A 21,247-nucleotide genomic window follows, 5' to 3' on the forward strand; every position below is an offset into this window, starting at 1 on the left:
CAGCAAAAGCAATTCACTATTTTGCCTAATAATCTGGAGAAAGAAGAAACACATGCATAAAGCAAGTCCCGCCCCCATGCACATCCCCCTGAAATTGAGCATCTTACATCATTCCACTTCGCCTTGGACTTTTCCTTCTCAAATCGGCGATATTCCCTGCGGTCAATCAGCTCCGTCAGAAGTCGCCAAATGATGAGAAGGAGCAGCCCAATAAGAGCCACTCCAGCAATGGTGCCCCCCACAATGGCTGCAACATTCGGAGGCGCTGGACATTCTAAGAACAGGGAGGATGTTATTAGTAATATTTACTATGTTTCAACAAAAATATGTTCGGAGTGGTTTACATGGCAAAAATGACAGAAGATTTGCACTAGCTGGGGTGGGGGTGGCCAGCTGTGAACAGATCACACATCTAGAAAATGTTCAGAGAGTGTGTGTGTGTGTGTGTGTGTGTGTGTGTGTGTGTGTGTGTGTGTGTGTAGAGTAGGGGGTGGGGGAAGCGGGCATTGTTAGAAAATATGTTTCTTGTCTCTCCACTGAACCCTCTCCCCGCCGCCCCACTATGGGGTGATCTGGCCATGATCACCCACACCCTGGTCACATGGAGCCTTGATTACTGCAACACATTCTAGGCGGGGCTGCCCTTGCAAAGGGTTCAGAAACTTCCATCCGTTGAGAATGAAGCAACCAGGCTGCGGTCAGGAGTAAGTTACAGGGACATGTAGTGCTACTGTTTTATTCTCTGTTCTGGCTCCGGATTTATTTCTGAGCACAATTCAAGATATTGGTCGTTACCTTTAAAGCCCTAAACGTTTTAGCTCTAGGGTGATCACCTCTTCCGACATAAGCCGGACATCAGATCTTAGGCAGATTCCTTGCTCCAAGTTCCATCACCAGCAGAAGTGCCATTGGCAGGGACCTGGGACAGGGCTTTCCCCATGCTGTTGCCTAGATTATGGAACTCCCTCTCACTGGAAGGCCAGTAGGCTCCCACATAGCAGGGGGAGAAAATCCACCTTTTCAGACATGACTCAACCACGTTGTCAGCTTTACTACTACTTACTACTACTATTTATAGTGGTTTCAGGTTGTTTATTCTCACCTTACCTGTAATTGATTGTTTTCTCTCATTTCATTGTGTGTGTTATTTTTTTATTGGATGTGCTATTTTATTGTTTTAGCAGGCCTGCACAACACATGGCCCAGGGGCCGAATTTGGCCAGTGGGGACTTTTTTGCTGGCCAGCAAAAATGTGGGCCTTTCCCCTGACTCCAGCCCTCTGCCCCCTCATTTTCATTCTCACTTTCATGCAAGTTTATCCAGCAGCAACAGCAGGAGCCATGAAGAGCTCCTGGCCTGTCCTGCTGACCAGCAGCAGCAGCAGCTCAGTGCAGCTGAGCTGACCATTTCAACCCAGGTGTCCTCCATCTCTGGGCCAGAGCCCACTGACATCATCCCTCTTCCCCCTGGAGAGATTCCAGACGGTCATTTTACTTTGGAATGGCAGGAGTGCATTCACATATCCAGATTGAAGTCGAAGTCCTTGTGAGCTATCCAGGAACACTCCACACATGATTCAGGTTTTTCATGTGCACTGGCACTTAGCCCGATCTATGTCCGGGATTTTTTTTAAAAACACTTCTTGCACTGGTTTGTTTTGTTTTGTTTTGTTTTTGGGGGCAAATTTGAACTCGTAGTAAATCCGCAGTGAAGCTCCTGTCTGGGAAAGCTCCTGACTCCAACTCTCTGCCCCCTCACTTTCATTAATAGTTTTATTAATTAATTTTTAATGTAATGATTAATGTGTTGAAAAATGATCTCAGCCCCAGCATGCCATGTCAAATACTCACTAGGGCATTTGAGTTGTGCACCCCTCTGTTAATATATACTTGTATTTTATTACTGATTTTTTGCACGCCACCTTGAGCACAGTCTTGTGGGAAAGTGGTATATAAATTTTGATAAATACATACATAAATAAAGCAAAATACAAAATACAAAAGACCACCCTTGCAGCTCTAAGTATTTCTATCTCTTAAGACAGCAGATTCACACCAAGGACTTTTAAACTGGGGAGACTTTATGGCGAACTCAAAGTTGTCCCCAAAAAACAACACAAAAACTGGATTTTTTTTTTACCCCGGATATAAATTGGGCTGCACTCTAACATGCAGTTAATTGGGAAATTAACTGGGGAAAATTGGGAAAAACCTGAATTGTGTGTGAACTGCTCCCTGATAAATCTCAGGGATTTCAGGGTAAATCTGGCCAATATGTGAACGTACCCCCTCCATTCTGGAGGAGATACAAGTTAAAGAGCTTTAAAAGTTTTTCACACGGGGCTTTCAAAGCCCTTTAACTCACATCAGAATGGAGGGGGGGTGTTCACATGTCAGCCAGATTTACCCCAAAGTCCCTGCGAGTTACTGGGGAGCAGTTCACAAACAATTTGGGTTTTTCGCTGTGCATTAGAGTGTAGCCCAATTTATATCTGAGGTAAAAAAATCCACTATTTGTGTCGGTTTTTTAGAGCAACTTTGAGTTTGCAGTAAAGCTTCCCCGTAAACCCGCGTTAACGCCTGCTGTGTGTAAAAGTCCCAGGGAGAACTTGCCTGCCTGGCTAAAGAGCCTCCACTCTTTTGACACAACTTGGGGGCACTATTTCCTCCCCAATGTCAGGGCTGGCTTACTTCAGCCATCTAAGTCAAAAGGCCACTTCCAGGGGCCCCTTCATCTGGGTTTCCTCATGAGGCAAGAGGCGTCTTTCACTGAAAGCTTAGGTGATCTAGTCCTTGAATTCTCTTCCTTCTCCCCCCACACCCCACACCATCGGCTTCCCTCTGGTCTTTATGGGATGAACTGGGAGCCCCTTCCCTTCCATCCCACCCAGCTGCCAAGTCACACTGCCGGGGCTGGCTCAGTCCACAGCTAGCTGTTGCCCTCTACTGGTGTCCTTTCTGGGCAACAGCTGCCTGTCTGTTCACTGGAGTGGTGGCAGGAAGCAGGTGTTGTGGCTGTGGTGTGGCGCCACACATACCTTTCTCACTATTGACTTTCACAGAATATTGCTCATCTCCATCCTCTTGAAACATAGTGTAGGTGACCCAGCAATTCAGAGAATCCTTCTCTTTGCACGTTTTGCTGTCTTTTGGACTATTCTCTTTCAGACGAATGTTTGAACAGGCTACAGAGCAGTTCTTCGCAAATGGGCCACTTCCAAACTTTTGGCATTCAACACAAGAACTAGAAAATCAAAGAAGAATTTCTAAGAAGAACTGCCTTGCAGGACAGAGATATATAGTTTATGTAGCACATTCCAAATATTCAAAGTACGAAGTGTAAATTGAGCTCAAAAAGAGTTTGTATGAGAGAGAACGAGCAAGTGCGCACACGCCAAGAGAGAGAGCACATGTGCTGAGAGAGCGCTGAGTGTGTGTGTTTGTGAGAGAGTGCATGCACTGAGTGAGTGTGAGAGAGAGCACACGCAAGCAAGACTGTGCACAAGAGAGCGTGCATGAGAGAGCAAGAGTGCACGTTTGTGAATGAGAGAGCAAGTGCAAGAGAGACTTCATGTGAGGGAATGAGATGGAGAGCGTGAGAGTGTGCATGCGTGAGAGAGAGTGTGCATGCATGAGAGAGAGTGTGTGTGTTTGGATACACATGTGTGAGAGAGAAAGTGACTGTGTGTGCATCTGAGAGGGGAGGGGAGGGGAGGGGAGAGAGAGAGAGAGAGAGAGAGAGTGTGTGTGAGAGTGCAAGAGTGTGAGTGTGTGTGTGAGAGAAAGATACACACACACACACACACACAGGTATGGGGGAATAGAGAAAAAAGAAAAAAACTGTGACAGTGAGGTCAAAGATCATAGGATGAGGTACAGCCAGTGACCATTTTTATGCTGATAAAGCATAAGAAATAAGAACAATGATGATTCATAACAACAACAGCAGCAGCAGAAGAGTACGCTAAGTTAATTAACATATGGAGATGGGAACAATGATTTCCTATTAGAGCCCAAACATGTGGTCCCAGACCTGTGAAAGATGGCAGCATATGGCTTTACCTCTTGTATGCCATTATGGGAGCCTAACTGCATAAGCACAATGATAATTTACATCAGCAATAACAGGTGATGATATAGCCTCATAGCTGAAATGTTGCTTAAAATACATAGTGAGATAAGAAACCTTCATCTTTGTTCACATCAAAATGTATCAGATCAGACCTCTTGATAAATTCTAGTTCAGCAGAACTATTAAGCCTTCATATTTGCCACAGGGAGCTCAGACCAGGACCATAGGGGGAACCGTTCCCCACCCACCCCCCCGCCACCCACCCCTGCCACAGATTTCCCAGTCTAACTTGCCTCTTCCCCAAATGCTCCATTGGTCTCAAAGTGCCATTTCAATAAACCATTAGGAGATCCTAATTATGGATCTATTGCATCCACCTCCTTTGGCCCTGAGAGTGTGAGCTGTGAGCTTAGCAGGTCTGCTTGGAAGTTCAAATCTCACCGTCGCCATTAGGGGTGCATGCTATCTAGGGAGCAAGTCTCACTGAACTGGGCTGGCCTTACGTAGAAGTAGACATGCTCAGGAAGGAGTGCCCTGCATGGAGCCTTAGGCAAGTCTCTGTTGGCCTTAGCTCTGCCCTGCCACAATAGGAGGAGGGGAATACTGTCCTGCATTAAGGGGTCATATTAAGGGTTACTGAAGTTAAGGACTTCAAACTGGAAATCTCTACTATAATGAAACAGAAAACTTACCTTCTTACATTGACCATGTTGTGGGATATTTCTCCTCTCCGTTATATAAACCTTCCAGTCTCCTACCTATGTTTCTCATGGTGTTTTATATTCACTTGTATTCATGCTCCCCTGTGCTGCAAATAGCCCTCACCTGCCATATTAACCCAGTGGCAGGTATCATGTATTAAAATCGTAGAGTGGGAGAAACAACTCTGCTCCCTGCACCACTACTGTCTGCTCTAAAGCAAACTTCTTATACTGACCTGGAAAATGCAGCCAGGAGTACAACAGGTGTAGGGAGGATAGCAAGCCACCGTGGGAGACGGCAGTGCAAGACTCCACCTGATCACTTACATGTGTTTGGCACAGGGCGAGGGACAGCCTGGGCAGTCTTCACAAAAGGGAAGCTGGTAGCCAGATTTACATTCACACCGATTGCACCGGCATTTCCCACGGTCACTGCATTCGCGATGCCTGCTGTTCAAGCAGCCATCTGTGGAAGCTTTGCATTGGCAGGCACTGCCATCATAGCCTGAGTTGCATTTACACTTCCCACAGTCACAACGTCCTCAAAAGAAAAGAAGAAAAAGGGACGATTTTAGGACAAAACACATTGCTCAATGGGAAAGTGTCTAAGTATCCATCAGGAGTCCCCACAGTATCATCAGAGATCCAGGAGAACTATAGAGGCATTCAGCGTAACACAGTGCATTCACAATATAAAACACTATTTCTGATTTAAATGAGCTATGTGTTGCAAAGAGTTATGTCTTTCCTTTCCCTACAGAAAGGTAATGGCAAACAGCAAAAGAAGTTATGTAGTTCACACAAATCCTGTAAAATTTGCCAATGCGTTACACCCCCTACAGAAGCTCCTCATTTTTCTCAGTAGAGACTCGCTTCATACAGAAATATCAGCTTCAGAACCAGCAAGATTATTTCTACAGTCTGAAATGGATCCAGCACATTAGCAGCCTACTCTCTGTACTTTTGCATCTCCAATTGAAATGATCGTGTTAGGCCATTTCATAATAGGTGTTTGCATTTCCCACATCTACAATTCAAATATAAAATGCACATTTGCCAGAAAGTGTACTTGGGTTTAAAACAACTCTACTTTCTACCACTCCACTGAATATTCTCAAAAGGGGATGTGCAGAACTGGTTCAAGCTCAAACTGGATTGGGCCTGGTTCAGACTGAACCGGTTCGACCGGACTGGCCTTACTTGTAAAGGGGAATCCCCTTTACAAGCAAAGGAGGATTCCCAACACAAAAAAGGGGGTTCGGGGGACAGGCGAGAGGGCACCTTACTGGCTGTGGTGGTTCTCCAGTGGTGGCCCTCTCAGCCCTGCTGGTGCTCCCCCTGCACATCACAGGCCTGGTTCTGGAGCACTGGCAGGGCCAAGAGGGGCCGCTATTGTGGAGCCAAGCCCGCCACAGCCAATGTTGCCCTCTCACCTGCCCGCCCTCCTTGAACCTCTTTTTATGTAAGGAATCCCCTTTTATTTGTAATGGATTCCCCTTTACAAGCAAAGCACTCGAACTGAACTGAACCGGTTTGATAGCACAAATCATAGGAAACATAGGAAACTGCCATACACTGAGTCAGACCATTGGTCTATCTAGCTCAGTGTTGTCTTCACAGACTGGCAGCGGCTTCTCCAAGGCTGCAGGCAGGAATCTCTCTCAGCCCTATCTTGGAGAGGCCAGGGAGGGAACTTGGAACCTTCTGCTCTTCCCTGAGCAGCTCCATCCCCTGAGGGGAATATCTTAGAGTGCTCAGACATCAAGTCTCCCATTCATATGCAACCAGGGCAGACCCTGCTTAGCTATCGGGACAAGTCATGCTTGCTACCACAAGACCAGCTGTCCTCTCCTGCCGGACCAGCAGGTTTGATCAAATTCAAACCGAACTGCTGCTGCCGGTTCCATGCACACCTCTAGTTCTCAAGGGATACATTCCAGACTAAAAGGCATTCTTGGCATCACCCTGCTGACAGCATAAGGACTGTGGTGTCACAACACAGGAAGTGCGGAAGCACACTTCGCAGATACACTGTGACCCCGTTGCAGTGTCTAATCTGGAAAGCACCCAGGAGAGGTAAATAAGAGTGCAATATCCTCCATTCATCAGTCACTCACCTTGCCCACCACAAAGCTGACCATTGTGAATCTCACAGCTAACAGTGTCACATTCACAAAAGGGACCATAGATCTGTTTTTTGGAATCACCAGTAGTGTGGCAAACACACTGTCCGCATACACAGTCCCCTAGGCCAGAGCAGACGACTGAGGCATTGTCCTTCCGGCAACTTTTTTCCAGTTCCTTGCTAGATTTGCCTCCAGTTTCACAATCACAGTTCTTTCCAGTAAAACCGGGTTTACATCTGGCATGCGAGTGGGGGAAAAAATAATCAGAATTACAGAACAGGGCTAGCTTGGGGTGAAGAACACAGCATACTTTGCTTCTGCTACAATCACACTAGTTTGTGATTGGTTTTCCTACATATTATTGGTATAATTACATTTTGCATCATTCAGGATCCAGCCTATGGGCTTATCTACAAGGATAAACTTACTTTAGTTCAAACTCACATGGATTTAATTTGTATAGTTTTTTCCAATTATTTAGCAATTGCTTTTCAGCTCAGCAAGATACATATTATATCGCCTTTACCCTTATGCATAAGACAATGCAATGAGATCTGGTATTCGTGCCCAGACTTGAAATGCATAACTCTGTTTGGAATCAGCATCTTATTTGCATTTGCCATTTTTATATAGTTCCCCTTTTTTGTGTGCGCTAGCACAGTGCGTGTCAGCAAAATTGGATTTCTGATGTCGAAAATCCCTTTCCCCACCACCAGGAGGTATCAGATTGCGGGACAAGTGCCCCGGGTAGTGTGTGGGTAGTGGAGACCCTTTAACTGCCCACCCAGCACTGGTGCAGGGGCAGCTGGGAGAGATTCTTGGGAGCTCGGGGAAGCGGGCAGGGAATGACACAGGCAATCGGGGAAGGCCATGTCCTCCCAACAGCCGTGCAGGCTCCCCTGGCTGCCCTGTGTCACTCCCTGCCCCGCCCTTGTTCCCAAGAATCACTGCACTGCCCAGCTTCCCCGTGCCAGTGCTGGACAGACAGTTAAAAGCCCCCACCACCACCAGCACAGTATCTGGGGCACTTGCCCCACAATCTGATTCCTCCTGGTGGTGAGGGAAAGGATTTCCGACGTCCAAAATCCAATTTTACCAACACACATACAGTCCTAGTGTGTGCCCCTCTCCAAGGGTTCCTGCTTATATATACCAGGCTAATATGAAAAATGAAGATGGCCCTGGGGAGTAGTGTCCTGGTCAAGTTGCCAGGGCTATTTGAGGATCTGGTGGAAGAACAATTTAAAGGGGCTGTGCTATCACAACTGGGAGTGTTTTTCTCCAGGATTGTTCTTTCATGCCAAATCTTCAAACTCTCTCTTTTATCTCAGGAAAGTTTAAACAAGCAACTTGTGCATTCTGTGGGAACAGCTTTTCAGTAGGAAACTCTGCATAAACATATAGGTGCATACATGGAACATATGTAAAAATACTTTGGATTGTGACCATGGTTATTATCTCTCAATATGACTGGTATATCCTAATATTATGCAGAGGGCATATATTGGTCCTAAAGTAATTTTATTACCTGCAGATTCCACAGGCTAGTGTCCCATTTCCACTGCAGTCAGAGGGATTTGGTCGATCATCACACTCACAGTCACATCGACTGCGCATAGACACAGTGAGGGCGTCAGTGAAACCAAGAGGTCGGATAGTAATGTTCAGATTGTCAATGCACTTTGTTGCTGTAACTTTTACTTGGAACACGATCTGTGGGGGGGGGTGGATACAAAGAGTAGGTGTGTGCATGATCGAAAATATCAGATCTGATCTGATATATGTATCGGATTTTGGCACCCTTGCAAATATTGCATATGATACTGGCATCAGATTTCTGACTGGAAGTCTGATAAAAATCAGGGGGAAATCCCTGGATTCTATTGGGAAAGAGAAAGAAATAGGGAATGGCTGGGCAGAGGGCCCTGAAATTTGGCACATGTATCGTTCAGGATGACAGGACTCTGTATTTAATCCAAGTAAATTTGTCCATCTATTGATTCTCAATGATTTCTTTTTAAAATTGAGCTGAAATTGGACCCACATCCAAAATTTGTGGCAGAAGTGATGTCACATCCAAGGAACACAAGGAAAATTATGTCACTTGCACTGCCCACACTTTGCAGATAGCAGGAGCTGTGATTATGGTTCGCTGAAACTCAGGGGCATAACTATCATTAGACATGGGGAGGCCGTTGTATCGGGGGCCCCTGCCTTTGGGGGGGCCCTCAGAGGCTCTCCCCTACCCAGCGCCTACCTGAGCTTCCTTGTGAATCACTTCTTTTATTTTTTTCCCCAATTTCAAAATGTTTTTCCCCTCCTTGTTCCAGTGCCAGTATTTCCTTGTTGTCTCTGTCTCCACCCTTTGCCTAGTGGGGCTGGGCTCCTCCTCCTTCCCCATCCATTGGTCCCTGCTTTCCTTCCCCCTCCCTGCCTGGCCGCTTTTCCCCGCAGCCATGGTTTCTGGCTGGACCAGCTTTCCTCTTCCTGGCCAGGTGCCCACGCATTCCCCGCCCGCCCACATGGTCCCAAGACTCTCGACTCCCCTGCTTTCCTCCCCACTCCCCGCCCGCCCATATGGCCGCTTCTCCCCGGCCAGCCATGGTTTCTGACCAGGCTGGCTTTCCTCCTCCTGGCCCGTGCTTTCTCCGCCCGCCCACATGGTCCCGACTCCCCTGCTTTCCTCCCCGCCCACCCGCATGGCTGCTTCTCCCATCTCCAGGTAACAATATTGCCAACGGTTACACTCCTAAGGAGGAGATAATTGTTTTCAAAAGTTGAGAAGGACAGGTGCATGCCATCCTGTCTACAAAATCCCATCTGGGGTTGTACGAGTCTACGAGCCTTGATGTTGGTTGCTTTTCTTTTAGAACCTGGTCATTGTGAGGGAGATCAGGTTTTCTGGCAAAATAGGCTTTCTGATTATGGACTGTGGTCTGGAGATCAGATAGCCTCTGGAAAGAATCAACGTTGCTTTTTCCTTTTGGAATGTTTGAAAAAAAGCATTCTTTTTTGCAGCAGCAATCTTCCTGCTGGGGGGGTGGGAGAGAGAAGCCCCCCCAAATAAGCCATCCCACCTTCCTTTGCAAGCACCGTTGCTTGCCTCTGTTAAGTGTCTCTCAGGCTAGTGGAAGGAGAGGTAGGCGGTGACAGTGTGGAGGAGGGCCCCTTTTTAAAATCTTGTCTCTGGGCCCACTCCAACCTTGTTACGCCCCTGCTGAAACTTTTTTGTAAAGGTTTGATAAGGTGTTCTTGTGCAAGAACACTTTTTTAGGTTGGATAAAACGGTCCCCTTGTGCAAGAACCACTTGTCAACCCCCCACCCCAAACCCAGCAGTGCATTTATGGTTCCCCCAAGCCTTCTTTCCCTTGACAAGTTGTTTTTGCAGTGGGATAGGTATGCAAGAACACATTCTGGTTAATTTAACTTAAAATTAAACACACAAAGTCCTGTCATCTTGCACTACATGTGTGCCCAATTTCAGAGCTCTCTGCCTAGCCATTCCCAATTTCCATTTTTCTTGCTTTCTCCATAAATGTCTATGGGGATCCCCCCCCCCATTTTTATGTTTTGCTTTTTGTCAAACCAAAAAGTTGTTCTTGTGCAAGAACACCATATCAAACAAACAAACAAACAAACAAACAAACAGCTCTGGGGGAATGTTAATTGCAGCCACTATTTGAGAGGAGAGACTGTTCCAAGCTCTGGAGCATGAGTGAATGCACAGGCAGGCAGGCAGGCAGGCAGCAGAATTTGGCAGCCATTTTTCAAACTGCAATTTTAAAAATTGCTTTAACTGCTAAAAGATGCTGACACCATTTTGAAAATACAATACCTTTTTGTCTTCCAATATTCTTTCCTGTATTTTGATAGTGAATCCAATAATTCTAATCCAATATAAACTTCTAAATATCAGATCAGTGTTTTGTCTATCCTCAAAGTTAAAAATCATTAGGAAAGATATAGCCTGAGATATAAATGTCAGGAGGAGGAGTCTGGTAGATAATGTTGATTGTAGAATTGGTCATGCTCCATAATGGATTTGGATACTCCAGAATCAGATTCTTTAATTAGAATTTTTAAATTAATCTTTAGTTTTCTTTTATATCATGATTCCCCTAATTTTTATACGCTCATTTTATATTGTGATTTCCTTGTTTTAAACAAGGCAAATTTTTAACTTGCATTTTATAATGTGATCCTTTTGTTTTAAGATTTATAAATATACTTTTTATTTCATAATGTGTTGACTTTGGTCCTAAGCAATAAAGAGACTTCCTAATATAGGTTTTTCTTGCTGCCATGGATGGATGAGTTATTTTGAATGGAATTTGAACTTAGATGATGAGCAAATCATCTCTTTCTCCAATACTGTATGTACCAGTTTTCCAGCCATAAATCAAAAAGGATTACAGAAAGGCAACCCCTTCCCTGCAACGGTTGCTCACTGGAGCGCAAAGTCAAAACCAACTGCTGCTTGCAGCTTCAGACTTGGAGTTAACTAGTTGTCTGAATGTTACAAACTGATGTGTGGAGCACTTCTGGAAAGTGGTGTCACTAAGGGACAACTCTCTGTTTTTTTAGGCCAAGAAAATTCAAGCTATGTGTGAGACAAGGAGAGAGCAGGAGGTGTGCTTTGCTGAGTGTGTTTGTTCCTGATGTTCTTATTCATTTATTCTTTGCTTTCTAAATAAAATTAGTTGAAACCCTTGCTGTAAAGCTTATACTTAACACAAACTCATCTAGAAAAATCTAGAATTGCTTGGAGGGTTGGCCACAGGATCTACTGGGGAGCACCTACTTGTTCACACAAAACAGCAGTGGTATAGCGATGCTTTATATTGAAAGTGTCATTATTTGAGGTAATTGTTTGCTTTAGGATTTTGAGCTCACACCTCTTCATCCAAAGATGGAACTGAGATGCTGAGCAGAGGCTCCCCAGCAGATCTCAAAGGGTGAACAGGATCATGCAGAAATACACAAGTCTTTCAAACATTCCAAACTCAAACTGTTGGGGCTTTACTTGGAACTGAGCTCAGAAAATAAGGGGAGCCAACTCATATCAAACAGTAATAGAGTCACATGCTCCAAAGCATCAGCAGAGGTTTCATGTAGACGTTAAACAGCATGGAGGACAATAGGAGACTGAGGAAGTTCACAGTCCAAGGAGAAGGAGAGTGGTTTCCCATCCCTACCTTCTGGGATCTACCCTCCAGATAGAATTGGAACCAGTACAAAACAGTGCCCTCCCAGACACAGCTGATCCAGAAGGATACCATCATTGCTAGTAGGGGTGTGCACGGGCAGTTAGGCATGGTTTGGTCTGAATTTGGTTCAAGTTCAGACCAAGCCACGGGTCCCTGGTCCAGTTCGGTCAAACCCACTAGGCGGGCTGGTCAGGTTGATGAACCAGTTCAAAGCAGTTCACAAATGAACTGCTCAAACCGGCCTGGTTCACTGTGGACCGGTTCACAATTGAACCAGTTCTGCACATCCCTAATTGCTAGTACTGAATGATGTTAAGAGATCCAGCGAAGCTAACAGGAACAGGCCATCAGTCAGAGGGTCTAAGGCAATCTCAGTCCAAGCATGAAGTCATTAATCTGTCTTTGCTGCACTGGGAATTCTTCTATCCTTTTACTGAGAAGAAATCCCAAGTGAAGTATAGCATGAAATGAAAGTTCATTTCTAAAACAGAAGGTGGCAGGGTTTAAACCAGGGTGGATAAAAATAAATGGGCGGCATCCAGACTAAGTTAGTCATGACTAAGTCCCATTGAAATTAATGCTTAAGTTAGTCATGACTAACTTGCCTCATTGATTTCAGTGGTGCTTAGTCATTAATCACTAGCCTGGATGCTGCCCAATGATGGGTTTTTAAAAATCGGATTTTTAATTTAAATCATTAAAAAAAAAATGTTCTTCACTAGAATGATTTTGTTAAAAAAAATGAACCTATATAAAGATAGTTTTAATTCAAGATGTAGTTTAAAGTTCAAATATATCAGCATGAATAGGGATTATAACCTGTTAAAGTGGAGGTGATTCACCTCAGTGACTTCACAAGTATCTGCTTCAATTAGTTTTGGTACTAAACAAAATGACCACATTATTACTCAATTTTTTAATGTAGCTGCAAAATTAATCTGACATTTCCCCCCAAAATATATATTGCTTTCCAGAGTATAATGTATACCTTCTAAAATTGGAAACTATGTCTTTACTTGAATGGTGAAGATGTATTGAAATTATATCAAATAACAAGCATGCACTATTGGTAGAAAACAATGATTAAAATCTAGTCTTCTTGACTAGTGATTTAAATCATGATTTCAGTCATTTTGATTCAAATCAAATCCACCCTGCTTTAAACTGGCTCGTTACAAGTGATGAAATTGGCATCAGTCTTCTGATGAAATTGCCATTTTCTTTCCACATACACACCAGTTACAAGCAGAATGGTTTTGAACAGCAACAACCAATTCAACTTCTCCTACCTCGTCATTGATCTTGACGTTATCACACTTTCCACTTAGTTCATTCTTCCTAGATGTTTTGTCAGAACAGAAGGAATCATATGTGATTTTGATGAAGTCTGGCACAGAATCATGTTGGAATATGATTGTGGAAGATAAATTCTGCAAGGAAATGAGAAGGAGGTTGATAGAAACATGGAAGGTAGGAACCCAAGGATGCCATGCATCTTATTATCCAAAGGGAGAAAAACCAAGAAACTATCAATTGTAATTTTCCTTCCCAGTGCCTATATTCTTGTGTATCAAAAAGAGTATCTTTAAGAGAGTATCTCTTGGGCTCAGCTCCCAAGAGGTGTTGACATACATGCATCTGAAGCTTTTTCCTTCCTTCAATGGTTTAGTAGTTCAACAGATCTGTTAAATAACCAGAGAGGTACTTAGGTGAACAGATGCTGGAACAGAGGTAAGCAGTGACAGATACGGATCATACTGAGTTTCCCATGCGATGGAAGAGAACTGGGAAGAGTCTTCCAAGGGAAGGAATATATTGTGTGGAGCGTGCCTGTTGGTGAACTAAAACTCTGAACTCCTACTCAGTCTGACCCGACTAAATGTAGCCCACGGAAAATAACCTCAGTTTGGCAAGTGTTCATCTCCCAAGAACTACAGCAACAGTGACTAGGATGAGAGGAGACTGGAAGATATACAATGCCCCCAATGTCCGCAAGTGTGCTTTTAGAAGGCCTGGGCATACAGAACAATGTGTTACAGTACATGGAAAGGAAGTTAAGGACTGGTTGAACAAAGAACATTAGAGAGTGAAACTAATTAGTTCTGAGGAAGTAGCAACTAGGGAAGTGGTGGACCTTGAGCAAGAGAACTCAAGTAGGCCTCTCACCCTTCTTAAGGACTGACCTCCCAGCAACTCACAACAAATTGGGTTGCAGGGGAAGAGATCAAAGAAGCACAAGACTTCCCCATGATCCTGATGTTATAAGAATGGTGGGGAAAGCAGTCCAACCGTTGACCATTTTCTCCTTGGGCTCCTACGAAGACTGCTGTTTCTTGTCTTCCTTCCCCATTTCTGGGAATGTTCATTTCTTTTGCCAGGTTATGCTACAGGGATGTAACTAAGTAGGTGGAGTGGGCAGAGGTGCACCTAGGTAATTTTGAAGCCTGGACCTAAAGGCTTTTGGAGGCACCCACACACCCAGTATTTTAAACCATTTTTAATGTGACCATACCACCTGGGGCAGACTAAAAAGGATTTGGGGGCCCCCGGGGGTGTGGAGGCCCTGCACCTTGGCCCGGAAGTATAGGGGTAAGAATGCCTCTGGGAGTGGGCAGCATCCTACTGAAAACTATTTGGAAGTCTAAACCAAATTTCTATGCCTGTCAGGAGGCTACACAAATGTCTTTGTTATGTGGAAGCAATATTATTAATAATACTTACATTGTAAGCAGTCTTGATAAGCTTGATGACATTTCTGGAATCCTCCTGCAGCACTCCTACAGCAGACTTGGGGATCATCTTGCTGAGCTTCTACCAATGAAGAGGAAATGTGTGGAAAGTATTGCTCTACTAGATCATCATGGCTATCTAATTATAATGCAAGTACACAAGAAATCTTAATCTCTTCTTGGCATTTCACCAAAGTAATCCTCCTTCTAATAACTTTTCATCCTTTCACCAAAGACACTGGCTGACATCCAGATTAAATTACCCCTGAGAAGCCCTACTGACATTAAATAGTAACTCCTGAGTAGTACTACTGAGTAACTTAATCTGAATGTCAAGCACTGTATACTTAACCTTTAATACCTCTGGAAAATGTACTTACTTCATATGTGGGAGCCACTTTCCTGGTTACAGCAAAAATGGGCTGGATATTGTTTTCTCCAAGTTTTTGTACCAACTGGCCAACAGATGGATAGTCCTGTGTGAAGGGAAACAGCAACCAAGGTTCTTCTCACTCCAAGAAAATTAGTGTAGATGATAATCCTTTTCTATGATCCAGTCTTAGATAGCACACGCACCAGGTTAACAGATACATGGGGTTCCAGGCCCAGTGAGACTGCACCACCAACACAATGTGAGGTATCGTTTGTTAACACAGACCTCCCTCCATGGGGCATTGGAAAAATCATTTCCCCCCTGGGGAATCATATATCCTCAGCCATTAGCCATCCTCTTTTTTTCTAAAGAAGCAATGAGATGAGCAATAGCGGCTGACATTCTAACGAAGCATACACTTGGAGGGAATGTGGAAGCACAATGCAAGTCCTCATGCAATTCCCCTTTCCCTCTGCATTCAAGCTGTTGCACAAGAGCACTTAGAAACTGGGGCGCTCCCCAAGGGTTAGTATTGCAGGTTTTCCACTTTGCAAGGCCCTTCCAGAGAGTAGGGAGTGCTCCCAGTTCTAAGGGGTCTTGTGCAACAGCGTGCATGCAGTGGAGAAGAAGGAATTGCGCAAGGCCTACCATTATGCTTCTGCAGTCCATCAAAGCACCCACGCTTGGATAGCATATCAGCCAGTATCTATAATTATGTATTTTAATTTTTAGTTATTTGCTCTCTCTTATATTTTAAAGGGTTGCCATGTTATAGGCAGTACAGCACGATCCCAACATATATACTTCTTTAATAATTGTTTTATTGATTTTCTTATGCAGAGCTAAACAAATACACAGATGTATTTTCCACTCTATTTTCCAATGCATTAGCTAATCAATAACAAACAACAACAAAACAAAAGACCAATATAATAATCCAACAAGCAAATGTCAGTATACAATCAGTCTTTAACAAGAGATCTTACGAACTTATACATGCCATTCTGAAACACCCTCCAGACATTTGGAGAGAGTGAAACTTCTTCATAATGAAACTTCAGAGTTGCTAGGTGCAATCTGTGTAGTAATTTGAGTGTGACCTCGTGTATTTTTGCAGAAATTGTTTTGAGAGGTTTTCTATCTCATATTGCATCCCACTCGGAATCTGGCATTTGAACCTTAAGGTCTGCTTCCCACACCAGCTTTTAGGCCTCTTGATGAGCCACTAACATGGATAAATCTTACCAGAATTCATTAACACCAAACTATGGCAGTCCAAAGAGCCAGAGGATAATTTTATTTTCATTTATATGGACTTGATTCCCAATTCTTAGAGAATTATTAGAGCATTTTCTAGCAAAACAGTTATAGGTTTCAGTCCCAACTGGAACCTAAAACTGCAAAGTAGTCATTACATGCAATGAGGCTGACACCTCCTTGAGGCAGAATACTACTGTTTCTGAGCACTTACAAATTCATTGCTTCTTTTGTACATATTTTCTTCCAGGTGACATCTTCCATCATAAGGAGTTAAGATGGCTCCAAGCTTGCCATCCCCAGCAAAATGAAAACCGTCATCTGTAGTATACACCAGTAAGCGAGTCACATCACGCCAGCCAATCTTATTCTGGATTGTAAAAAGGACACATTTTAAAACAGTACAAAGTTTACATAAAATCAGAACAGGAAGGGACCTAATAGATCAGGGTGGACCTACTTTTCCTGTCTGCACTCTGCTACTTTTAAACAGTTTTCCATCAGCCAAGCTCAGCCCAGGAAGCGAGCTGGACTGGAAGAAAACTGCTTAAAGCAACAGAACACAGCAGGATAAGACTGAGGAGGGAGCTGGGTTTTGCCATCCTCCCTCATGTGCTTCTTTTGGTATAGAAAGTAGACCCCACTCCTACTTTATAGGCAAACAGCCGGTTGTCCCAGCATCTAGTTTGGTCCCGAGATATCCCAGTGTAGGCAGAGGACTAGAGCTGGTATAAGGAACTACTTGCAGTACCTAAGGAACTAGCTAGCTCAGCTAATTGCTGAGCAAAATCCTCAGTCCCAGGTCCTCTAGAACTGGCTCCCAGATGGCTACTGCCTCATTGGTGGCCGGAGTAAATGGATTTTGCTCTGGTAATCTCTGGACTAAATCATTGTCATGCACTCTCCATGAGGCTTTCTTGAAAAGTGTCGTGAAAATTACCACTGGCCCAGAATGTGGTGGCCAAAATGTTGTTTGACACTAGCTGAAGAGAAGCTCAGTTATCCAGCAATAGCACTGGTTACTGTTGAGTTTCTGGGCCCAATTCAAAGTTGGTTTTAACCCTCAAGTCAAGAATGATCTGCTCCTTGGATATCTGGAAAAATAACTCCTCCATTACATTCCCTATCATGCTTTAAGACCAGTGGCATAGCCCCCACTGGACAAGGGGCATGGCCAATGGGGCCTGGGGGCCATCACAGTGATTCCTTCCCCAGGGCACCCTTTTGTATTAATTGTATTAATTTTTGTATTAATTGTTAATTTTGTATTAATAAAAAATAAAAAATGCCCCTGCAAACTCCCTCTGAACAGGTTATGTACTGATGCAGCAATTACTATACATGCTGCTAAAAATTACTAGCAGCATATGATCCTTGTAAAGCTTTGCAAGAAGCACCTGCCCTTACAAAGCTTGCAAGAACCACAAGGGAAGAGGAGGAGGCTGCTGGTAAACTTCCTTTCTCCTCACAACTTTCAAAACTTACAGACATTGGTTCTGAAAGGGAGATGTCCCCACTCCCCCAGGGTCATAGGGCAAGGCAACATTTGCCACCTTCCCTAGGCACTACAATTCCTTCACACACACACCCCCCCCCAAAGGCTTTTTAAATAAATTCCATCAAATAAAATTTGATGGAATTGTTTAATGCTGATTTTATCCTGCTGTATTTGCTGCATTTTCAATCTTGTTATACTTTTGTTCATTTAAATAATGTTATTGTCCATGTTTTTTTTTAAGCTGCACTGAGAAAGCTTTACGTTGATGTGTGAAGTCTACGTTTACAAAATAAACATATCTATCCCGGTTCCTCAAAAGCATTCTGACATTGTGCCCATTGTGATAGTTGCCATAAATCTTACCCCGCAGACAGCAGCTTGCATAATGGCATCAAGCCCCCCCTCAGGGGCATCAAGGTTTCCCGAAATATCCTGCTTCCCTACTTCTTCTTTAAACAGGTTTTGATCATTTGTGAGGTTGAGCACGTGCCTGAAAGCAAATGGTGGCTGACACTTGGTGTCCTTATTTGGACAGGGGTTCTGCAGCTTCTCTGGATGTGTGTTAACAAAGGGCAACACAGTTTTATCCACAAAGGCACCAAACCCTAAGGGAACACAAGGAAAGCAGTATTGAAAAGAAGTTGCTGCTAGCTTGCCAAACCGAATTAGCCAATCGTGAATTTACGACGCAGTAGCCAGTTGTAAATGCGTCTCTGGTTTCAGCTTTACTCAGAGGCGTATCTAGGGAAAATAGCACCTAGGGCAAGCACTGAAATTGCGCCCCCTGTCCAAACATCTGACACCCATCTTTCAGATAACTTTACCATAATATCAGCTCAAAAATACAAGTTAAGCTTGTTAATCTTTTAATATTTCAAAAACTATTTAGCAGTGGACTTAGCCAGACCAAAAAATGCTGGAAAACTACAAATTTCAATATGCTGGGGGTCATGAAATACCCAAATACTCTGTGGAGGTGTACTTGGAAAACTAAACAGAAGTGCCTGTCTAATTCTCTGCTATACATTGTAGCATCACTATTACATAAGTTTTAAAAATATGGAGAATTTGACTTTTCCCAGATACTCTGAAAATAATTAAAGGATATTCAGAGTAAACTGTGTCACTGCTTGGAATATATTCTAGCATTTCAGAAAGACAGTTAAAATGAGAGAAAGAGAGCAAGAAACTCCCAGTGGGCCTTAATACTAAGGATTTCACACTGATTCAAAAACAAACTCACCATTAATAGCCAAATTATTAAGACATCACATTTAACTCACTTATCACAAGAAGCAAAGTAAGAGCAAATGAATACAATCCTAGCTCATAAGCTTCAGCTCAGTATTCACAAGCCCTGACTTAGTGCCCAACTAAATATGTGTACAGTGACATATTATATGCTTTTTAAAAGAAATTACCTGCAGCCCCTTCAGGGGGACATCCTAAAGGCCATGGGTAGGGGGTCTGCAAAGGTCCCCCCTCCCCCTGCTGGCCTTGAGGGCCTCGCAGGGACCATTTGAGTATGTGCGGTGGCCGTTTAAAAAAAAAAATTAAATGGCCACTGAAAACAAAATGGCCACTGCGCATGCTCAAATGGCCTCTGCAAAGCCTGGCATGGCCTAGGGCCTCACAGAGCCCATTTGAGCATGCATGGTGGCCATTTTGTTTTCAGCAGGCATTTTTTATTTTTTATTTTATTTTTAAGAATGGCGTCCCCCCTTCAAGTGGCCTGCCTGCCCCACCCTAGATACGCCCCTGGCTTTACTGATAAGCAACAGGTTTAAGCAAACAGTCTCAACAAAAATAAAGAAGCAAATAGTCAAGGCACAAAAGTCCCAATCAATATCCAATTAACCAGGCCTTCTAGCAGAATTTCAAAGGTCTAGATTCTGGGGTGACAATCTACCAGACAAGAGTAACGAAGGCTGATTAGATGTGCTGTCTCCAGCAATCTGCTCAGGGCACAAACTGCACAGTTTATAGCCAACAGCCAGGTTCAATCAATCAACGCTCCATCCCCGATAGCTGCTAGAAATTCAGTCAGTCTCTTGCCGATAACTGGCTACTACCTCTCAACTATATAACCTGCCATTGATGCTTCTCTCGCCTATGTTCTCTGGTAGACAAGGGCAGTTCAACCTCCCGCTCGGACTCCAACCCTTCCCTTCAAAGACCACTCTGCCCCTGTTGGCTCCTCCCATGGCAACCACTCACCCTGGCTTGTCTGGGATGCCTCCCCACTCGGACCATGAACCTGACCCTCCTCAGACATCTCCCTGCCCCCCACTCCTCTTTAGAGGCATAACAGAAGTGGACAGAACAAATATAGAGGGAAGAGCTAAAGCACCCATCGGTTTCATAATCAACACCCCTGTAGCTCCTTAAAATAAAAAAAGAGATCAAAATAGTGGAATGAGGTATCTGTCTAAAAGGAGCTGGACATCGAAAAAGTTATCACAGGAAGCAGATATAGCAGGACAAACATGAAGCTAAAGATTTATCATCTACCATTTCAACTGTAGCCCAGTCATTTTGGCTTCATTTTCAGGAAACAGCAGAGGGGAGACATCCCAAAGTTTTGAAAATCAGTACAGATACTGAGGACACTGCTGTAAGTAACGTACTAAAAGTCCTGAACATTTCAAGTTGAGCTCCCGGTTGCCATCTTGGAAAAACAGTGGCCAAAAATAGGTTTTTTTGCATATGTCTTGCAAATGCTTGCTCTAGCAGGGAAACATTTAAAATGAAAATTATAGAGCATCAAATTATAAAAATGTAGAATTTGATGTAGAATTCAACCAATGGCTTTGCTGCAAAATGAAGGTTTTTGTGGTATGCAACTTCAAGGCAACTCCACCATCCCTGTTTTCTGTCTGTAGCTCACTTATGTCAACTTTTCCCGCAAAACTGAACATAAATAAGATTAACAAGCATGAAATGTACTGTCATTCACATGGGTGGGTGGGTGGAAGAACCTACGTATTCATTGTGTGAATAAATGCTGCCATATTTTCACAGTGGCCACTTCCCCATATGCAAAAGCATAAAGGTGGACCTCAGTATCCTCGGTGGGAGTTCCGTTCTCTGCTACTACCAAGGATACTTGGCATTTCTTTAATAAATGATTCCAGGAATGGATGGAGGAGAAAGTGTATACAGGTAGTGAAACATAGCTCCCATGTAGTCATTTCCACATTCGCCAAGAGGTACAGTACTGGTGCATTTTTAAAAAAAAAAAATGTGGCATTTCCATTCAGCCAAATCCACAAGTTGTAATTTAG

The 21,247-nt window shown here is 43.8% G+C and overlaps 1 protein-coding gene across 3 annotated transcripts in view; it reads right to left on the reverse strand.

Annotated features, from left to right (window-relative positions):
• The window catches only part of ITGB2 (integrin subunit beta 2), a 73,082-nt gene that overhangs the window by 5,118 nt on the left and 46,717 nt on the right, over positions 1-21,247 (reverse strand). For all 3 annotated transcript variants that reach the window (XM_053283005.1, XM_053283004.1, XM_053283006.1), the window contains 10 exons: positions 18,327-18,568; positions 16,680-16,835; positions 15,216-15,311; positions 14,828-14,917; positions 13,396-13,536; positions 8,427-8,611; positions 6,890-7,134; positions 5,100-5,313; positions 3,038-3,243; positions 108-274 (listed from right to left, as the gene is read on the reverse strand). In XM_053283005.1, the coding sequence (XP_053138980.1) occupies positions 108-274; positions 3,038-3,243; positions 5,100-5,313; positions 6,890-7,134; positions 8,427-8,611; positions 13,396-13,536; positions 14,828-14,917; positions 15,216-15,311; positions 16,680-16,835; positions 18,327-18,568 (1,742 nt within the window). The remainder of the gene's footprint in view (positions 1-107; positions 275-3,037; positions 3,244-5,099; positions 5,314-6,889; positions 7,135-8,426; positions 8,612-13,395; positions 13,537-14,827; positions 14,918-15,215; positions 15,312-16,679; positions 16,836-18,326; positions 18,569-21,247) is intronic.

The sequence above is a fragment of the Hemicordylus capensis genome, chromosome 1 (assembly GCF_027244095.1).
Source record: "Hemicordylus capensis ecotype Gifberg chromosome 1, rHemCap1.1.pri, whole genome shotgun sequence".
In the NCBI taxonomy this organism is placed as follows: Eukaryota; Metazoa; Chordata; class Lepidosauria; order Squamata; family Cordylidae; genus Hemicordylus; species Hemicordylus capensis.